General features: G+C 41.0%; 1 protein-coding gene across 1 annotated transcript in view; it reads left to right on the forward strand.

Moving 5' to 3' along the window:
- The window catches only part of npas1 (neuronal PAS domain protein 1), a gene marked incomplete at its 3' end in the record, with an annotated part of 30,644 nt that overhangs the window by 6,564 nt on the left and 7,715 nt on the right, over nucleotides 1–16,365 (forward strand). The window contains 2 exon segments of the mRNA XM_014005213.1: nucleotides 4,600–4,764; nucleotides 6,099–6,337. Coding sequence (XP_013860667.1) covers nucleotides 4,670–4,764; nucleotides 6,099–6,337 — 334 coding nt within the window.

Consider the following 16,365-nt stretch of genomic DNA (forward strand, 5'->3'; position numbering starts at 1 on the left):
AACGTACACCCCGACACACACACACCATGGTAATGAATATGTAGCGCAGTAGCAACACATTGCGAACACCTGCGCTCACACTTGATACAAGTTGATCTCCAGAGCTGCGGGCACGGCGTGTTGTCACTCCCTGTGCTTTCAGAATATCTATTTCCCCACTGTGGAGTGACAGGACGAGGCGACTCAGCCGGGTTTCACCCTCCGTCTAGATGACACTTCTGACATTCAGCCTGTTGTTTCTGCTAGCTGGCCCCGAGCATTAGCAGTCAAAAGTGGCCGGGTCCATTTGAGCGAGTGCATTAATGTGCCACCCAACCTGCGACAAGGTTATGAGGCTGATTGAATAATTACTGTGGAGGCTCCTGTCCATTACGGCCCCTGTGTCTGCTCTGATAGAAGTGGGGGTCGGAGAGAGATGGAGAGATAGTTTGAGACAGAAAAGATGGGAGGAGAGATTAGATAAGCACAGATAGGGTCAATTAGGAGATAAACATACAGGTATGGGCTGGAGTCAAGGCTGTGTGTGTGTGTGTGTTGGGAGTTAAAAACTGTTTCCTGTCTGTGTCTCCTTTTGATCTCTCTGTCTGACCGTACGCAGCCTAATTTGGCATGTAGAGCATTTATCCAGGTGAAGCAGTGGAGGTGACGAAGGTGAAGTTGTTAGACAGAGGTGCGCTGCCCTCTGCTCGACCCTGTCTTCTCTTCACCCGATTCTGGAAGAGCAGGGCTGTCAGTGTGGAGCAGGCTGCTGGGATCTAAAATATGAGCTTCCTGAAGCTGGATCAAGCCTTCAATGAAAGGCTTTAAGGAATGCTTATCGCCCGCTGCCTTTCGTCTTTTCATCTAAAATCATCTGATGTTGAGGAATGATGGAGTTAAATCTGTTTGTTTGTGTGTTTGCTAAGGTTGATCAGCTGTGGTGCTGGATTAATTCCAAACATTAATCAGTTGTAGATGAGCACCTGTGATCAGTTTCTGGAACTTTCATTAAGTTTTGTCATTGTTTTATATGATATTTTGCTAACAGACAGACTGKGCAAACCCCACAAGTTAATACCAAAGTTTTAAACAAACAAACTGTGCAGCTCTGTTAAAGGGTCCTATACATTTTCTGCCCTTTTTTTTTAGTTTTGCAGGACTTAAAAACTTCTTAACCAGTTAGGTGAAAGAAGAATGTGACGTCTTGCAAATGTTTTGCGAGATTTTTCTTTTTAACTTTGACAACATTTAACATTCAACTCTAATTAAATAGCAAATATAAACTGATTGTTCAGGGGTCCACATTTACTGAACATGCAGACAATTTTTATAGTATGTAAATTTATTATACAACTTAAACTCTAGTTTTGTTGTAATTGAACTGATTAGCTGGCGGTCTAAGATGTTTCATCATTGTGACATAAATCTTTGCCTTTTCTGCATTTCTAAATGTTTCTCTCACAAATATTTTTGATTTCAAATCTGTTTTTTTTTTCTATTTTTTTTAACAGTGTCCTGTCCGGCAATGTGAAATTTAGAATTGATGTCTGAGTGTACAAATGAAGCCCAACAGTTTTACTTTCACAAGTGCAGCATAATGGCATTTCACCTTGATGCTCCATTTGATATACATTGAAATCTTCATTATAAATTCTTTTTGGGATTGATTCGTGACGGACACCGAGACCAAAAAAGTAAACAAAGAAGAGAAAAAGGAGAAAAGTGAAASAAGTTTTGTTTTAAATGAAATTGTTGTTGGGCCTGTTGTGGCCCCTGGACCGCTAGTTGAAAAGCCCTGAACTAAGGTGTGAGAAGGTTGTAGCGTTTTGTGGTAGAAAAGGACCCAAATGTAGATTTCTGATACAGGCCGCGAGGAGCTGCTGATGATCAATAATTAAGATGGACGGTTATGAAACATCCATACCTGATGAAGCAACTTGGTTCAGGTGAGCCACTTGTGGGATTTAAGAAGACCTGCTTTTTAAGCTCAAGTTAGGATTGAAATATTCACACATCCAGCATCAGTCTCCGCAAAGGCCAGCCTTCATCTCACTGACCTAGGATCATGTCAGAAACAGACATCCCACAGTTTCTGCTTCACCGTTGCTGCCTAAAGACAAAATAAAACCATAAAAGATGACCCGATCTCTCCGCCTCTCTTTGTGGAACTGATTATCGACTTCCCCAGCTTTGAAATCAGTCCAAGAAGTCTTCTCGCATGCATTTAATGTTGGATGTTTAACACCAGATTTGAGCAATGAGCTCTGCCAAAACCTGCCCCAGCTTCTGCTGACCCCTCTTAGCCAAGGTCAGCGTAGCCATGCTCGAACTCGAGACATAATCCATTTTCTTTTGCCCTGGCAAAGCTCCACTGGCTCGATTGTGCTGACCCAGCCGGCCTGGAGGAAGAGGCGGCGAGGCGGGAGGGGGGGAGAGCGGCCCATCTCGGTGCCCAAGGGCACGACACCGAGGTGCTGGGGGCCACAGCAGCCCTTTAAATGTCAACACAGCGCAGAGGGCAGGCAAACTGTTGAGGAGCGCGGCTCTGTTTGAGGACGGCGGAGGATATTGGCAACTTTAACAGAACAAAGAGAGGACGGCATCTTTCGTCTTTTGGTGACGTTCGGTTTAAAACTCGAGTCGCAACCTCTCAGGGATGATGGGAGACATTTAGAGATCTGTGATTTGGAGCTGTTTGACTTCAGAGGATACATTTAGAGTCGATAACCTGAGAACAAACTCCGAACTTAAAGTGAGCGACCACAAACACAAACTGCTCCCTAACCTCACCTACCTCAACCTGATCAAGAGGGAGCTTTCTCAACAAATCGTTACTTTGATGAAAATACTGCTTTGAGCAAAAATTAAAACTACAAAATTTATTAATTTCACAACCCTATTCTGAAATGAAGAAGCCATGATGTCACATAAATCTTTCAGAAAATGGAGAAATAACAGGAAAAAAAAGTTTATCCTTCATCCTTCCTCATCTTCTAAATGTGATCTTTACTCAGTCAGTCAGACACAAACATAAACGTACATGTATTTCAGTGTTTGTTTATATACATAATGTAGCATCTGTAGACAAGCTCACTTTTATTTAAGCTACCATCCAGAAGTCTTAAACTACCTGTRGTTCATTTATATTTAACCTGAAAGAACCTTGGCTTGCTTGTAAGGCTCTGTCTGTATTCACGTGTCTGTTACCAACGTATCCCATGAACAACGGCAAGAATTTTAGTGAAACTTCCAGYAAGRAATCATTAAATGTGCCTCTTCAATGGAGAGCCAATGCAATTCAAGATGTCTGCCACAGCCAACTGTCAGTTTTACAGATARTGAGGTAAAATTTGATGTGGTTGTAGCTGAGAGTCATTCTCAACAWACGGCTTGTCATGAAAGATTTTGCCCTAAAACTTTTGCGTCAACTTTTGAAGTCTTCTCTTTTTGTCTGTTAGTAAATTAACTTGTGAATTACTGGATGAATTTCAATGAAACTTCCATAATCTAATCATTGAATGTGTTTTTACAAATGATTAACTTTTGAAGTGAATTCAATTCAAGATGGCCCTCACAACTAATGGACTTCAGCCTACTTATAAAGGGTTCTAACTCAGTTAATTTGACAAGGATTGAGCTAAATTTTGATTTTGTAGTAGCTGATACTCTGAATGTGACATCTCATGATGTTACATGATTTATGGCTACAACTTTATAATTTCTCAGCATACAATAATCCCAGTCTAGATTCTGGTGRGGGTAATATGCATTCCTTTACTCTGACTCAGTTTATAACTGCACCTGATCCTGACCTGTGTGTTCTTAAAAACTCTGAGGAGACCGGATAAGTGGAGGAGAAAGGAAGAAGCTTCAGGTGTGAGGAGGAAAAAAACACATCTATAGCAGGTGAACAGTGTCTGAAAGGAAGATCCCTGAGGAATAGAAAAAAAATCCAGCAAAGCCCTGACACAAAACCTGAGAAATGCAACTGGCCCCTCACTTTCTCCAGCCACTGCATGTCAGGTTTTCATTCAGAAACACTTTGAGAATCATCTTTTAAGTAAAAATAAATAAATAAATAAAAAAGATTTTTACGTCTGTGTTCACTTATTGATTGATGATTTTATACAGCTGAGAAAGCATCTTGTACTTTTTCGGCCATTGCTGTTGAAGTATCTGAATTCATCCCTGGTTTGTCGCTTTGGTTTTGGAGGTGTTGCTTAGTAAAAAGAAGAAAGTTTGCTGCCTCTGAAGTAAAATACAAGAAAAACAAGGGCTGCCTCAAGAGTTTTGCACAGTGTTGTTTCTTTTTTTTTTAAAATGAAAATAAAAAAGTAATAATCCAACCAAAAGAAAAGACCACATTTTTAAATATTTTGTTTCAAAAGGCATACGATGTCGAAGCTTTAAATTAAACAAAATATATGATCCAGTTTTCTAATCTATTATTCACCCGCTGCCTGAAACGTGATCAATTTCTCCTGCTAAGAATTACACATGTGCTCATAAAGTTTAATTAGATGGCGATGATGTTATGCCCGTTATTGATGACTGAACCAAGGTCACTCGATTCACTTACGCTTCACCCTCCACCTCTGCCGGTTCTCACGTTCCATCCAGGTCTGTCGCAACCCGAGCCAATCACAGCCTTCGTTAGGAGCGGCGGCAGCGGCGTGGGACTGGAGGAAAGATGGCAAGCATGCCGTTTGTCAGCGAGGGGAAGTGCGTGAGTGTGGAATGGGATTTCCTGCAAGGACTTCTTGCCAAGCCACCCACCCTACCCTGGTGAGACCACAGACACACACACACACACACACTCAGACTCACATACAAACACAAGCGGAGGCCTTCCTAAGCCTGCGTGCATGCTCATGAATTAATCTCTGCAAGGCGAAATCCTCAGGTTGACACCTTTGCACGCACGCCGACAGCCCGATGAAGAGTTTCCTCTCGCCACAACACAATACAGAAGACATAAGTCTGTTCTCCTCCGTGCTACATTTCACCTGAACTGCTGCTCACCTGCCAGTCCTGTCAGATATGTGAGTCCCCTCCCCTTAAAGGAGATTAAGTGCATTTGGCAGGAATTATTAATGGGCAGTCATTTACAGGCGGATATAAAAACTAAGCAGAATCAATGTGCGCGTATTGATTGTTCTCGGTGGCTGCAGGTCGAGGCGGTATAATAATGAGACGTTACAGCATGAGTCTTAACACACACACACACACACTCACAGAGAGAAACACTGATCACACTTGTTATAGGATAACYGGGAGAAATACAACAGCTGTGCCACCTGATTAAGATATAAAGCCATATTTGCAAACCGTGCAGGGTTGTTTCTTCTTCCACYCATTCATCGCATGCACATAAACACAGACGCACGTAAAAAAAAAAAACTGGAGGTCTTAGGATGAAAACGACAAGAGGGAAGCCACACAAACACACAAACGCGTGCACAGAAACACTTTATTCCAGCGCTGCACTGACACAAATTGTGAAGTGGCTGTGACAACATAATTCCACCACTCAGGCCCCATTGAGGAGAGTCAATACCCAATCCCAGAGACAGGCTACCTGAGCCCCGGCCCCCCTCTGTCACTCAGACCCTCCCTCCCACTATTGATCCCTCAATCACGGCTACAGCTCAGTAGCCCGGGACCAGATGAGGGAGAGGATTTAGAGAGAAGGAGGGAGGGAGGGGAAAAAGGAGAGATAGGCAGCGGGAGATTGTTTGCATGGGTTCACATATGGATTTTAGAGCAAATAGTGTTATTAGGACTCAGCTCTACTGGATAAAAGAGGGGACTTTGTCCGTAATTATCAAGCCAATCCGCAAGAAACGGGTCGMAATGGAAATTGTTTCTGTTTGATTGCAGGAACGGCTTTTATTGTGTATTAATGAATTAGGTTTTTGTATTGATAGAGGCGTTTCATACACAACATGAATCAGTCACCAGGCGGTCACTAAATGGCCATTAGTAGTACCAGGTTCTTTCATTTTGCACGGTGCTTATTCAGATTAAAATTTCCACCTCTTTGATCTTTTATTTTTTAAACCATTTCACTTCTGCCTGTTTTCCCACACTTGTAACACACTTGCGTGTTTGTCTCCTAGTCTTCAGAACCTGCGCAAAGAGAAATCTCGCAATGCGGCTCGTTCACGGCGCGGGAAGGAGAACTTCGAGTTCTTTGAACTGGCCAAGATGCTGCCTTTGCCCGGGGCCATCACAAGTCAGCTGGACAAGGCTTCGGTCATCCGGCTGACCATCAGCTACTTGCACATGCGCACCTTTGCCAGCCAGGGGGACCCGCCATGGAGCCCTCTGCTGGAGGGGGACAGCAACTGCAGCAAAGGTGAGTGAACTGAAGGACTGGACTTCAAATGAACTACAGTGGTACCTTGACTAAAAAGTGTCCTAACTAAKGAGTTTTTTGAGATACAAGCAGTCTCTCAGATATATTTTTGCTTTGAGTTGAGAGCTAAAATTTGGGTTACGAGCAAACTTCACGGGCCCCACCGCTAGATGGCGCCACTCATTAGCTTTAAGCAGTTAGCTCGCGGTTAAAGCAATTGTATTCTACTCGCAGTTATTTTATAAAACTTATGCCAACTATGGGGCCAAAAAAGGTGAGAGCAAAGGATGGCGCATAGAAAAAGAAGCGGATGATGTGCGTTGAACTGAAGAAAGAAATTACTGAAAAACACGAGAAAGGTGTGCGTGTAGTCGACTTAGCAAAGCAGTACGAGCGCAGCACTTCCACAGTCTGCACCATATTGAAGCTGTACCTTTTACGGTGTACTTACTTAATAAAACTACTGTAGTTCATTGCAGAAAATACATTCTGTTTTGTATATTTATTCAATTTTTGTTATTTATAATGATTTTACTGGTATAACTACTATAATTACCTAATTTCCCTCTGGGATCAATAAAGTATTTTTGAATTGAATTGAATTGAATAAAAACTGGTAACAAAAAATAGCAGGGTTTTTTTGGGGGTCCGGAACAGATCAAGGGCATTTCAATGTATTTCTATGGGGAACACTGATTTGACATACAAGTAATTTGAGTTAAGAGCTCCAGCTCAGAACGAATTAAACTTGTAACTCAAGGCACCACTGTGTAACATCGGGACAGTTTTTATTGCTGCTGTTTTTTGAAATYTAAAATAGTAGTCATCTTCACCAATCAAACAAAAACTCAACTGTCTGATCTCACTTCTTTTTCCTTCTCATTCAAGTCTTTTTTGTCTGTTGCACATTTGAATGGGTTTTCTCATTTTCTAGATATTTTACTTAAACATAACTGCCCTAACACATTTTACTTCATGACTGGTGCAGCCTGCGACAGGTTTTAAAACCGAGAAGGTACACACCCATCTGTGAGGACATCAAAAAGCCCAGTTTTGTGCCAAAACTTCCATGTCTCATAAAGAACGACCAGAAACCTCGCGAGGGAGATGTCCGTCATATTAACACATCACATCGACATTTAAACTGAGCTGCCAGTTTCAAAACAATCTGTATAAAGATGGACTGAGGTGTGTGACCATTTAACAATATTCAGACACCAGAAGAGGTAGTCACAGAGTTTAAATAGACTGACTGTGTAAGTAACAACACAATAGCTGATGATACAATGCTTGTTTGAGCTGAGCTTCTGTTTGGTCGACATAAATTACCTGAAAGTAACAGCAGTGGCTGAACAAGTGTTTTTAACGCAGTGTGACCACTGTGTGAAAAGAACAAAAAAGCCTGTGGTTTACTTCAGATACTGCTAAAARACTGCTAATACCATAAATAATTCATTCTGTAACCAAAATCTGTTTGCAAGTATTTTTGGAAACTATAGTGTCAGCAAAAAAACAAAACGATAATTTGTAAAGATTTTTCTGTTAACAAATGGTAATTTTCACAGCATCGCAGAGGTTTGCAAAAATCATTATGTAGTTTCATAAAAATATTACAAAGCAGAGATAAATATGCCGACTTGTTGCCACAGAAGTTAAAGCCTTTTTTTTGAATATATAATTTGTCTCACTTTAATCAAAGTCTTTGTTCTGAGGCCTACAACCCCCCCACTCCCAAGAGGCTGCTTTAACGTTTGGATATTTATTCAGTTTAGTAATTCTAATTACTGTCACCATACGTATGTGAACACATGAGCATGTGGTCCTTCCCCAGCCCGTAAACATAKAACATGTGCATATGATCATCCAGACTATCTATAGCCAACCCAGAGTATCAGTGTAATTGGTGTGTTGTGTACATGAGAGAGGACGAGGGACAAAAAGAGGGAGGCAGATGACACACAAAGAGGGAGGAAGCGACTGGKGCAAATTGTAATTACAGAAATTAACTATATAACGAGGATGGTGTAATTATACGGCCCGTCTAATTGCTACCATTACTGAGGGGAAACGATGCAGCTACAGTACAAACAAAAAAAATCGGTTTGTGTGTAAGCTCGTCCCCGATCTGAAAGAAACTTAAAACGGTGGAGCGAAAGAAAGTCGGGTTTAGATGTTTCTTTGTGACTGCTGAGCTGAGCTGTAGGAACAGATGTGACACAAACATGAAATGTGAATCAATGTTGTGTCAGTCTTAGAACCGGTCTCAAAACAGTGCTTTTCTTGAAATCCTTAAAGGAGGATTTCACAGTTTATTTATCCTGATAAAACAAACTTCCTGTTGGGTTTGTGGACCACTAATTGGTTAGAAGAAACCCAAGGAGTGGATTTAATGAAAGACATTTACTAGATATTTAATAAGATTCATAAGCATATTGTACTTCCCAGTCCATTTTAAAGCTTGAAACATTATTTGGATTGAATAGAAGAATAAAAAATGTAGGTAGGTTGGAACTACAAACATTTTGAATTGAGAATGTCCTCAGCTTTAGAAACAAAGTCCAATTGTTGTTTATTTTACTTTTACTTTTTGACCATGRCCTTGATGACTTAAAATCTTCACCAGCATAGTACATTTCTGGCATTTTCAGGYYAAAAAAAGTTTMAATGTTTTATCTATGGTCATTCTTCAGATTTTCACCAAGTTTTAACAAGTCCAGAGTTGGAATTTTACTTTAATTGCCCTGATGGTAAAAGAAATGACAGAAAGCTCTGGATGCACATTATGAACCCACRCAGCATCTACAAAATCAGCCTGATTTTGTGTTTAGCCAGTTCTTCACATTGCCATTGTTCAGAAACTCTCATGAAACCATGTTYGGAGAAAGTCTGAGAACCTTAATGCAGACAGGATGAAAATGAAACTTTTATTTGGAGACCAACACTGGTAAACTCAACCGCATGARGACATGAGGAACTGGGAAATGCATAAAACAACAGGACTATAGATAAATACACACAGTAAGAGATCTGATGTTCGTGAACCACTTGGGTCTATTGACAGTTTTTTTTAAACAAATGATGGGAAAAGAATCCCAGACAGTTSAGAGCCATTCATTTAAAGAAATGAAGAAAGCGAAGAAGAACAGGACTCCGGAGGGAAGGAGTTGGTCTTACATCGCCATGACGCAGCCGTGCTATAACAAGACACAACAGCTCTTTAAAAGGAACGGATCCACAAGATCCTGTTTCCTGGAAAGAGCCGTAAATCCAAATTATACAGAAGTTGACTGAATAAAAAAAAAACAGGTTTGTGACAGAGCGGGACAGAAAAACGGGGAAGGATCTGACTCGAAGAAATCCTTGAATCTCCTGTGGTAGCCGTGTGGAGCCTCCMAAACACTCYCTGGTACAAAGCTCCGCCCATTTACACAAAGCTCCTCCCTGGATCTCAGTTTGCAGCCAAGCTTCTGCCCCAACAAGCACCCTTCCTCTGAAGCATTGTTGTGAAGAGGTGCTGAAGTGGGAGTGTCGGAAATGGTAGGAGGTTCGTAAAGAGACAGAAGCAAGGCATTCAGCCATGGTTTAAAGTAGGGCTGCCACAAACGATTATTTTTATAATCGATTAATCACCGATTATTTTTTCGATTAGTCGACTAATCGGATCAAACGTTAATTGAATATCAAACAGCTTATCACGTCAGAATGCAGCTGCTATTATATAACCATTGTTAGATTTTAGCTATATGCTAACTAAAAATAATTGCTGTGGAAGGCAAGTTCTGTTCTGCAGATATTACACAYGTTTCTCTTTCATTTTCTTAAAATGATCCCACACTTTTGAGCTCCGTTGCAGAGTAGCCATGATACCAGAGCCTGTCTGTATAATGTCTTGTGACGTCCACGGCCTACCCCAGTTACCACTTCTGTGCATGTGTGTCAAGGACAYAAAGGCAGATGTGGCAGTGGAAGGTGTCAAAGCAGTTTGGAGAGAAAAACAAAGTAAAGAACAAAAAAAAAAAGAAAACGATTAATCGTTTATTAAATTAGTCATCAATTATTTTAATAATCGATTAGTCGTCGATTAATCGATTAATCGTGGCAGCCCTAGTTTAAAGTCAATTTAATTTTTTTATAGATATAGCATTTTCAGACCAACTAAAGGCAACATAGTTACTCGCTTGTGGTATAGAATGGAAGTATGTGCCTGTAAAATACATAGTGCCCCTCCTTTAGGCCAGTGAGTCCARGATTGACAACAAAACTGAATGCCTTTTTTTATTTAGTCTCTCTCCATGGGTTAGATTTAAGGAACTTTTGCCTAATTCTTCGGAAAAATCAACAAATATCGATGAAAGCACTCCCAACAGAGGGAGATCTTCTAACCTGTTTTTACACATTTATAGCTGACTGATCATCAGTCATTTGTTACTTGTTTAGCAGATGGTCACACACAGAGGGTATTGCAGAAACTAGTTAACACACTGSAACAACTACTCAACCATTTATTGGAATGTTTTCTTTTTAAACTTTGCCTGATCTACGTGCACAAACTGAGGCCGGAACGAAAGCCGTCGTATCTAAAACATTAAGCGTGAATCAATTGGAATTCATTAACATCTAATCAAATTGTTCTTTTCTTATAGCGATCCGGGTTTTTATTGACTCTAATCAAAGACACCGGCCAGTCGGCGTGTCTCGTGTTCAAACAAATCAAAAAAATGGGAACAGTAGGCAAACAGGAAACATCTCTCTGCAGCTGCATGAACGTGACGGGTTAAAAGGCTTTAACATCTTGTTTACCAGCTCTGATCTCAAAGCGTGTTGCTTTTTATTTATTCTATATATATTTGAAGAGTTATTTAAGCGAATCACAAAGCCTCCGCAGGGCGAACTCTGAAAATGCAAAGCTAATTTGGACATCAGTTCGAACAAGTCTACCCAGGATGCATTGGCAGGGATTTTAAGTGTGATGCATGACTTTAATTCCGTTAGTGGAATGTGGTCGGAGATGTGGCTGAAAGGGAAAAGGAGGCCGGAGAGGAGGGGAAGGGACAAACGTAGGGGGAATAAAGACAGAAAAGAGGGGAGGAAYGAGTGTGAGAAGGGAAGAGGGAGGAAGAGGTGGAGGAGCTGTGTGTGTGTGTGTGTGTGTGGGGGGGGGGGTGTTGCATTCCTCCACATTCTCTCTTGGATGGATTCTGGATGGACGAGGGCCAGCGGAGAGGGAAGGAAGGTGGAAGGTGGAGGAGAGGGATGGAGGGGAGGGGCCGGAGTGGCTTTTGTCTGCTTCCCACGTTTCAAAGCCAGTCTTGAAAAATGAATAGACAGAGGAAAATCAATTGTATGACCTTCACAGAGAGAAAGAGAGACAGAGAGAAAGACTGAGCGAGTGGGAGACGGAGGAGGATGGAGGAAAGGAAGGAGTAAACAAAAAAGGGAAGGCTACGGGCGGAAAAAGTAAAAATGACCCTTGATGTAGCGGTCCCTTTTGGTTGGTTGATTGTGTGCGTGCGCTTCCTTCCACGGCACATTCAAGGACTTGTTGAAATCATTCATATTTCAATACCTCGATATTGAATAAATTTTGCTTTGGGGGACACTTTTCCCTTTATTTCGCAGCCTTTATAAATGTCCTGTTAAAAAGCAAGTCTGATTTATTTTAAACTCAAATTTCTCCTCAGAATTCGACTGCATGAGGTTTTCCTCACTGCTCTGATGAAGGTTTTGGCATCCACACGGGCAAAGCTGCTTGGACTTTTCGGATACAAATATGCCCATATTTACACTTTTTTTTTTGTGGCAACTGTGGAATTACAGTTTCAGGCTCCAGTCTAATATTGKGTCTATTTCTCAGCCGTCTGTTTAAAAGAAAAGAAGTCTTATATTTGATTTCTTGCTGTCCCTGAGCAACAGATTGAACAAATAACAGCAAATCTCCTCCTCAGTGTTGCTCTTCTGTTTGTGATCATACACGCACTTCTTTGTCGTGCCTCTCTGGCGCCACCTTTAAAAGAGGAATTTTGGTAGTTGCAAATCACCGGTGTGTCYGTGTGTGTGTGTGAAATGTTAACTCGTGCACAATGAAATCGCACCCTTGTTGCATTTCGAGTCCATCTGAAAACTCACCGTTACGTGCCAAGTATTTCAAATGACAGGCCACGTAAATGCTGGCAGGGCAGCCTGGAGTGTGTAGCTATTTCTGTGGTGATGAAAAGCATAGCTTTGCAGTTTTGGCTAAGAATWTGTTGACATCATCTGTTGGCGTAAAACTGACATTTAAAACACAAAAACAACAGCCTGTAATTATTCTGTAACACTTTTGTGAATTACTAAAAAAAACAGCAATTAAAGATTTGATATTAAAGCAACTGTTTTAGAGTTGTATCACTAAGTAAATAATTCAAAAGGGAGCTATTTTACAGTAATTGAGGCTTTTATTTARAACTTACATGTTTGTGTTAGCATTAGGGCTAGGTATTGTTAGCAACTTCACAATTCAATTTGATGTTGCTGTATATTCTTCAATATGAATTTCATAATAAGGAGTAGTTAAATAATTCATTTGTGTCCCTTTGGATAAATTTTAGATAATTGTTTTCTTACCCATATAAACAGAAACGGGTAAAAATAACATTTTTAATAAATAAAATATCTTAAAATAAAGCACAATCGTGCTTGTTCTAAATATGGAAAGCAAACATAAAAACGTGACAAACTGGCGAGGGGATTGAATTGAATCAGAGGTTTTTACTGAACTGATATTGAATTTGCAGCACGAGGCTCASTGGTTAGCACCGACGCCTCACAGCAAGAAGGTCCTGGGTTCAATCCCAGGTTTGGACCCGGGGTCTTTCTGTGCAGAGTTTGCATGTTCTCCTCGTGCTTGCGTGGGTTTTCTCCAGGTACTCTGGTTTCRRCCACCCCTAAAAACATGTACAATAGGTTGCCTTCAGACCCAGGCCTCCCTTGAAAAAGAGATCTGAGATCTCAGTGGGACTTGACTGGTTAAATAACAGTAAATAGTTATAAAAAATTAATTGGGAAAAATTGCAATGTATTGATGAATCGATTTTTTTACCCACCCCTAGCTGGCATGCTGCACTTGATGACCAGTTTCATCAGATACCGTGTCACATTTTTGTCTGACTTGTACCCAGGAATGCAGACTTGCACTTCCAATAAAATRGTAATTTTACGTGGGCGTTGCTGTGGGTGTCAGCCGACACGTTCAGAAAACCAAGGCTCAGGAACAGGTTGTGTTTAGTATCTGAAATAAAGCAGCGCAGCAGCTGGAGGACTCAGAACAACAACTCCCCGTCAGCAACAGCTGAAGCTCTTCACTGTCTCACCTGGTGAGGTCAAACACACCTCTCTCTCCTCCCAACYCTGATGACATTGACTTTCACGCTGCCTCCTGTCCCCCCCGTCTTTCTCTCATCGCTTTCGTCTCCGCCGCTCTCCCTCGCGCCTTTAGAGGTCTCCCCGTGTCTGCCTCCCCTCTAATTCACAGTGTTTAAAGCAGTCGGGGCTTTTAAGGGAAGTTAATTGCACTCAAATTACGTTCGACCGCAAACGGAGCGAGGGAGCGATCGAGAAGGGACCGGGAGATGGAGGGGGGAGGAGGGGAGGTATGGACGCCGGAGTGAGGGGGTAATTGTGCTGCAGAAAGATGCTGCGATTAGGCTCACTTTCTTGCTGTCGAACGGCCGGAAAAAAACGCCACATTCAGATCGTGGTAAACAGCTTGGCTTGTTATCGGGGTTTTTTGTTTTGAAAGGGTGAAACCATCGAGGCAAACTTAAGAGACAAAGACCTATCAAGCTGGGAGAGACCGAACAAATGGTTATCTGTTTGGCTCCCATGGTAACAACTTAACCTAGTTATAAAGGTTAAAACTGAGAGGGGGAAAAGAGAGAGACAGTGTGTGCGCAATTATTACTTGTCGACTTAAAAGGCACTAAATTATGTATTAGACAGAGTCATGATGAAAATCTATCAAAATTTTCATTCGGTCATTCAAATCTTTTCTCCTTGTGGAGCGCTGGGGGAGACCCCGAGAATTGACCTGCAAGTCAGACTCTAATTAACGTGTCCAATCGCACCCTGTCCCATTCTGCCTCCTATTCCCACAATGAGATTAAACCTCAGAGCAGAGTCCTGAGGAGCGAATGAAGAAGGAGGGGGGACAGAGAGATCAAAGGCTTCTGTGTCACTTCTTGGTCGYCAGGTTTTAAACACAAAAACAAGCCTACGGAAGTGAAACTAGAAAAAAAAAAACACAAATCTGGATTAGATGTATTTCAGTTTAGGTCCTGATTTAGTCACCATCTCTGTGGGCCCTTTCATAAATCTGTTCTGTGAAATGGCTGCACAGACCAGGCCGTCTTTATGTTGCATCAGGCCGTTCATAAATCACAGATGGACCCGGCCACGTCCTGCACAGACATGTGTTTTCAGAAATAAAGCGAGCGTRGCAGAAATACAAGAGGCGTGCAGCAGATCTCATTTGTGTTAATGCGGAGTGCAATTAATTAAATCAGACATCTCCCTTTATCTCTTCCAAATCACGACCAATGAGTATAGTTTAGCAGGTCTCCAGTATTTTTTAAATAAATAAAAAGTTGCTGTGCGTCTTCATCGATCTTCCACTTAAATCCCGCTGAGACGGCCTGAAGACATCTAAGACTCAGCTTCAGGTGTCCAATGAAAGAACCTGATGATTACTTTCACGTAAATAAGTTAAGTGTTGAGAACTGGCAGGTTGGCAACAACCTTTGGACGTCAGACGAAGTAAAGAATAGAGGCAAATTGATTCATCGACCCGCACTGATACATCGATTAAATGTTTAATGATTCAGTTGCATCAAAGCAAAACYAAAACATCAATCAACTTTGTCATGTTCAATGTGGATTGGTTTTACATGCATGATATCACATCATATGGATTGCAGACTCATGAATTGAATTGAATCAAAATTGTATCATGGTTGACTTGAGGAACAGCGTATCATCCAAACAAATCGATAAATATTGTATCGTGATAAAGCTGCTGATTTACACCCCTAGTAAGGAATAAGTTATGGCACTATTGACTTCATTGGCAAAACATGTCCAGGTATACAGTACCTGCAAGAAAATAAAGTAAAAATACCTTAACAAAAAATGACGCTGGTGAAAATGAATTTTACTGATAAGAAAAGTACTTAAGTAAAAGTTATAAAACTGCTCCAATAATTGGGAAAGTAAAAGTACATTTACCTGCACACTCTAAGAAATGAAATGTTGAATTTACTTAACCAAATTGAACAGTTTACAGTTTCACAGAAGCGTGCAAAAACATCTCCTTTTATGATGAGTTCTGGTCATGTTAAAATTSGTAGCRTGTAACTAGGTGTTAAATMTAAAGTAAAGAAGTAAACGTATCATTTTTATGTTTCTAATGTAATGAAAGCAAAAGTTACACTAAAAAAACACAAGTACTGTAACAAAGTGTGCACATACCTAAGTTGTATACCTGAGAACCGACTTGGAGGTGAAGGTTGTGGTTCAGGTAAACCATTTAAGTTAAAACCTTTTTATATTTTTGAGCTGTTTTTAGGCARTAATAAGACAATACTGGCCTGAGTGTAATGGAGCACAGGTGTAAGCAGTGACATAAAAAACTAAAATTAAGTTTCAWTGAAAAATCATAGCATTTCGAATGCATTCTAGATGATAAAACGTTAGCTCCTTAAGAATTCCTTTAGATGTCTGATRGTCTCTTTTTGTTCCATGCTTTTGTCTTTTTGTTAGTCTGGCATATTTGCATCTTTGCATGTGAATATTTGAATTCCTGAGCTTAAATGTACACAGAATTATGCAAACYCCTCACAGACACATGTGCAGAGGTATGAGTTCACAGCACCACTAAACAAGGATCTTTGTTCTCGGGGAAAAATGCCGACATTGCTGTGAGACTGTCTTCACGTGTGTAAAAACACACACACACACACACACACACACACACACACACACACACACACACACAC

This window comes from Austrofundulus limnaeus, unplaced genomic scaffold (assembly GCF_001266775.1).
Source record: "Austrofundulus limnaeus strain Quisiro unplaced genomic scaffold, Austrofundulus_limnaeus-1.0 Scaffold29, whole genome shotgun sequence".
In the NCBI taxonomy this organism is placed as follows: domain Eukaryota; kingdom Metazoa; phylum Chordata; class Actinopteri; order Cyprinodontiformes; family Rivulidae; genus Austrofundulus; species Austrofundulus limnaeus.